Genomic DNA, 5,754 nt, shown 5'->3' with positions numbered 1-5,754 from the left:
TGTGTTCGAATCTTTAATATCTCTACGAGGCTTTTACTTTTGAAATTAACAAAGATAAATAAAAATATAGATGTGTTCGAATCTTTAATATCTCTACGAGGGGCTTTTACTTTTGACATTAGCAAAGATAATATAGCTTGTTCGAATCTTTATATCTCTACGAGGGGCTTTTACTTTTGAAATTAGCAAAGATAAATAAAAATATAGCTGTGTTCGAATCTTTAATATCTCTACGAGGAACTTTTACTTTTAAAAATTAGCCAAGATAAATAAAAATATGCTATAGATTAATCTTTTTTCTTACGTTGGATTATTGATATTTTACTGCAAGGCCAATAACTACATGATGTGATCCTCACCTCGCACCTCTAATTTTACTAGATTTGTATCACATTGAAAACTAGTTGTTGTTCCAACCGAGGCTTAGACCACAACTCCCATCTTTGAGCTAATTTTACTAGATTAGTAATAAGAATAAAATTAGCCAATCTTATATTTTATCAATCACTACAAGTTACAACGAAACACTCTATAGACTAATCCCACTTGAAAGCGCCATTGAATTCCCATATAGTCCAAAAATTAATACACGTCTTAATAGGGAAAAAATACTTGAAAATTTAGTTGTAACTGAAGCATTTTTCTTTTTCTATTTCATTCCCCCCCCCCCCCCCTACGGCGTTGCGTATTTACAAAAATTGCTAAAGCGTCGCGAATAATTTTGTTTTCAATCTAATTTTCATTCAATTTTTTCAAACAATGGCAAATCAAGTCAAACTACAACACTACCGTATTCTATTACAGTAAAATTTTGAAATATAATAAATTTATCTAATGTAGATGTATAATAGTAGTACAAATTAAAATAGGTATAATAGGTAGATTAAGATTAATTTGAGATTGGGTTGGCTAAATGCTTTTGAGTGTGTGGTTTAATTTAACAACTTTTGCTTTACTAGTCAAGGAGACTCACCCCTTAGATAAGGTAACCTTTAATTATTTACTATACCAGAATCCAAAATCCCAAATCCTCTCTCTCTCACACACACAGAGAAGGTGAGGTGAGGTGAGCTTAAATTAGCAGAGATAGAGAGAGAGTTAAAGGTATTAATATAGGGCGCCTTTTCCTTTATATATCTCTCTCTCACTACTTGGTTCAGTCAAAGTCGAAGGAAATTCTTATGTTTTTTCTATGGTTAAAGCACCTCCTCTCCTCACCTTCTAATTTTTTTATATTTGTATCTCTTTCCTCTCATCTCTCTCAGTTTCAGAGATTGAATTTTTATCTTTTTTAAGTATTAATTTCATTCCTGATCATGCACAGTAGTCCTATATCTATATACATGTACTATCATTCTTGAATCCTCTTTTTGTTATAAAAATTAAAACAATCGATGGCGTGAAGGTTGGTATATATGATGTGCAGAATAATATAGCAAGGATAGGATCTGTTTGGTTGAGCGATGAATAAGAATAGTCAGGTGAGCAGTTCGGATCTCATCGATGCAAAGTTGGAAGAGCATCAATTGTGCGTATCCAAACAGTGCCCAAGCTGTGGCCACAAGCTCGAAGGCAAGCCGGTATGAATACAATTATTCTTTTAATTTATGTATATATCAGTATATCTTATTATTAATTGATCTGGTTGGGTTGGGTCGGGTCAGGATTGGGTGGGTCTACCGGCCGGAGTGAAATTCGACCCGACGGACCAGGAGCTTATCGAGCATCTGGAAGCCAAAGTGGAAGGGAATCACTCCAAATCTCATCCTTTGATTGATGAATTCATCCCCACCATTGAGGGTGAAGATGGGATTTGCTACACTCACCCTGAGAAACTTCCTGGTCACTTCTACCTTCCATCTTTCTTTTTACTAGTCATAGGGTTTTTGTTATATTTATTGTGATTAATTTGTTAGACCTAATTTGATTTTTATTTTTATTTTTATTTTTTTTTTTTGTTTGCAGGAGTGACAAGAGATGGATTGAGTAGGCACTTTTTCCACCGGCCGTCGAAGGCGTACACCACCGGCACCAGGAAGCGGCGGAAGATCCAGACGGAATGCGACTTGAAAGGCGGGGAGACGCGGTGGCACAAGACCGGGAAGACGAGGCCGGTGATGCTCAACGGAGAGCAGGAGGGGTGCAAGAAGATCTTGGTGCTGTATACTAATTTCGGCAAAAATCGGAAGCCGGAGAAGACGAATTGGGTGATGCATCAGTATCATTTAGGGAAGCACGAGGAGGAGAGGGAAGGCGAGCTCGTCGTCTCCAAGATTTTCTACCAGACTCAGCCGCGCCAGTGCAATTGGACGGAGAGAGCCGCCGCCCCCGCCATTGCTGGAGACATAAGGAAAGAGAGTGGGAGCTGCTCTTCTTTAAACGAAATCATCCCTCAAATTACAGATGATTTCTCAGCTGCTGCTGCCGCCGCCATCAGCATCGCGGCCCCGGCTTTCACCGGCATCGATATTCATCAGCTTAAAGCCGCCGATCACTTCGGTTATCTCCCTTACAGAAAATCGTTTGATGAGGTATCTTTCCATATCACATTTCTTTTTATTTCACTTATTTTGTTTTGTCACACTATATTCAAATTTTAATTTATTTGCGTAACAACGTCAAATTAACTTTTCACATTCTTCTCTATTTTGTTAAATTTGATGATACAAAGAAAAGAACATCTTAATTTCCACATTCCCATTGCTTGTGCCAAAAGCATGAAAATCATATCGAAACTTTCTTGATAATAACAGCCCGCTAATAAAAACTTAATCACTAATTCACCCACCAAAAATCCGAATAAAATGTGCCTATAATCTAATATTAAAATAAAATAAAATAAAATTAAATTAAATGAGATGTTTGCATCATTAGGGTGGAAGCATGGGGGAGGCTTCAATCGCAAGGGAAGGAGCCGGCACGTGCGAAGAGCGTGACATCCCGCAGCATCACGTGAACCAGCAACAGCAGATTGCTGCCACCGCATTTCACATAAGCCGGCCGTCGCAGTCCATCTCCACCATCATCTCTCCTCCACCGCTCCACCACACCTCCATTATTCTCGACCAAGATCACCCCTTCCATGTCCCAAGAATCATGCTCCCCAACGAAAATTACCAGGTACGTCTTACCAACTAAGTTGTGCTTCATCGTATATATAAATACGCATGTTGTTTTGATTTCCATTGTACATTTTGATCATAGATAAAGATAAACAATTAAGTAGAGGTTGGTATATTTTTAATTTCTTGTATTGAACATCAATATAAGAAAACAAGAGTGCAAGTTACATTAAATCTTGAAACAATAAAAGATGTTACTGAAAACCAAACATGCATAATGAACCATGCAATTCAGTGTCTGACAATGATGGCTTAAATAAAAAAAACTTCAGAAAACAGAAATCCTAGTTAGTCTCTTCCATGCTTATTTATTTATAAAACTAGAGTTGAGAGTTTCTCATCTTTTAGCAGACAATGCATGATCACATACATGATGATGTTAGAAAATAAATAATAATAATATCTTTCAGCGACGTCAGCAGCAGCAGCAACAACAACATCATAAACTTGGGGGAAGGTCTGCATCTGGATTGGAGGAACTCATCATGGGATGCACCTCAACTGACACCAAAGAGGTAATATTACAATTTTCACCTTTTTGACTCTCAAAATCCATGCTTCCTATGTGTCAATTTAAGAACTGCTTAAAAGAAAAAGGTGAACTTAGATATGAAAATCTGTTTCCCTAATTATATTTGTAGGGTTATATATACTGTATTTTATTCCATTCAATAAAAATTGATATTACGATTAAAAAACAAGAAAAGAGATACTAGAAGCCTTTTCTTTTTCTTTTTTCCCACATCCTCCACTGTATCTTCTTTTTCTTTCCAATCTAGAGTTTTAAGATAATCTCCACAACCCAATATGACCATCTTTCTCTTCAAAAAAGTTGTAATCGTAGTCGATAATTTTACGTTTTAATAAAGAGGTAATTTGGCGAAATTAATCTTGTTTTGTGTCAATTTTTTTCTTTTACTACTACTTGGATGTGTGCATTTAGCAAAGTGTGAAACTGAAAGCCATCAAGGGCGGAAGCCGCGGCAAGAATCCCCCCCTTTATTTTATCATAAATATAAAATGATTAAATGGAGCTCACTTTTTGTTTATAGTCTGAAATATTTTTTCCTAACACTAGTAGAAGTAGTACGAACGAATATAATAAAGACCAAGAAAAGCTATATCATTAGATGTACTTTAGAATAAAATCAGAAGACATATTTTACACATAAAATTTAAATATTTACTATATCTATAATATGTTGGGAGAAAAGGAGATAGAGGGTTCTTCACCCGAAATCTTTCCTTTATGCTCGTGGTATCCTAGGAAAACAAACCGTTTTTTCAGTTATTACTATATGCCTAACTTACTGCACAGAAAATTTCTTGCTTGAAATTAAATTTGGTAAAGTTCCACATTCATAAAAACTAAGGGGGGGGGGGGTGTTCATATGTATTCTTCTCGTGTCGATAAGTAAGGACAAGATATTTTTCGTATTAACGGATTGTGTTCTTATAACACTTGAATATTCAACGCATGTTTGATAGGGTAGATAACTCATCTAGCGATAGAATTCTATGAACAAATATGATATTTTTTTTCATAGAATTGCAGTATATAATTTATATACTAGTTAGGGTTTCCATTCCTTATAAATTATGCCAAGCAGATTCTTGGTAGGTTATGTTTTTTGTATGATCTGATGTATTATAGGGTTGATTAAGAGAGAGACAGTGTGCAATATAATGATATGTATGTGGAGTACTTCCTCTGTCTCATTAAATATGAAAACATTTGCTTTTCGGCACATCATTTGATACAATATTGTGTTGTGAGTTAATAAAGAGAAAAGAGAAAAGAAAAAGCAAAGATGGTGTTGTTTCTATTTTAGGAAACGTTTAATTTATAATGTGACTGAGGGAGTATAATGGTTGGAATTGCAGGAATCATCAATGGCGAACCAACAAGAAGCAGAATGGTTGAAGTACTCGACATTCTGGCCGGAGGCAGACAACCAGGATCATCATGGATAGAAACAAACAACCAGAAATCATTACTTGTAAGTGCTGTCTGCAGGGACCAATATCCTCTTTCTCTCTTTTTCACAGCGGTCACAAACTGAACTAACTGTTCAAACAAAAACTGTTCAAACAAAACCCATGTTGCAAAAGAAACAAAAGAGAGGAAAAAAGAAACAAAATTAAAGGAAAAAGGCGGCTCTCTACTGAGAAGAGAGAGAGAGTGATCACCGACGTCGAAAGCGATAAATTCTTGCTGCATGAAAATCATCACCATCATCATTGCTATACCGTCTTTATACATACAATTGTTTATTCCTTGTTTTTATTTGTTCATTTTAAGTTCACTTTTTTTTGTATAATTTTGTTACACCAAAGAATTATAGATACTAAACCACAATATTGGAAATTCAAATGTAAACTGTGTTTATATTTTACATGCATTTAATATCTAAGCATATTGACTGTACGTGGTAGTTTATTACTATAAACATTTAGGCATTATTTGTTCTAATGTAAAATGAGATGAAATATTTTTGCATCTAAAATTCTTCAGAAATGAAGATAAATTTTATCTTTGTATATATGTATAGTGGTGAGTGAGATCCACATTATTACTAGTGTGGTTGGATTTCTAAAATTAGAAAAGTCACTTTTTTTACGAACGGGCTAA

The 5,754-nt window shown here is 35.3% G+C and overlaps 1 protein-coding gene across 5 annotated transcripts; it reads left to right on the top strand.

Annotated features, from left to right (window-relative positions):
* The first annotated feature begins 1,008 nt into the window (after nt 1–1,008).
* Nucleotides 1,009–5,550, top strand: LOC125187638 (NAC domain-containing protein 75-like). 5 transcript variants are annotated; one of them, XM_048084263.2, is made up of 7 exons: nt 1,009–1,104; nt 1,427–1,580; nt 1,665–1,842; nt 1,966–2,531; nt 2,875–3,120; nt 3,533–3,637; nt 5,007–5,550. In XM_048084263.2, the coding sequence occupies exons 2-7, from the start codon at nt 1,464–1,466 to the stop codon at nt 5,094–5,096; spliced, it is 1,302 nt and encodes a 433-aa protein (XP_047940220.2). In that variant the 5' UTR covers nt 1,009–1,104; nt 1,427–1,463; the 3' UTR covers nt 5,097–5,550. The 5 variants fall into 5 exon arrangements, with proteins under 5 accessions (XP_047940220.2, XP_047940219.2, XP_088914338.1 ...); XM_048084262.2 differs by lacking the exon at nt 1,009–1,104 and adding an exon at nt 1,115–1,195; XM_089058211.1 differs by lacking the exon at nt 1,009–1,104 and having other exon boundaries at nt 1,149–1,580; nt 5,007–5,122; nt 5,235–5,550.
* Nucleotides 5,551–5,754: the final 204 nt, after the last annotated feature.

Source organism: Salvia hispanica, chromosome 5 (genome assembly GCF_029641045.1).
Source record: "Salvia hispanica isolate PSC_SH4W2 chromosome 5, Shi_PSC_v1, whole genome shotgun sequence".
NCBI lineage: Eukaryota > Viridiplantae > Streptophyta > Magnoliopsida > Lamiales > Lamiaceae > Salvia > Salvia hispanica.
This window is presented reverse-complemented; position numbering and strand designations above follow the sequence as displayed.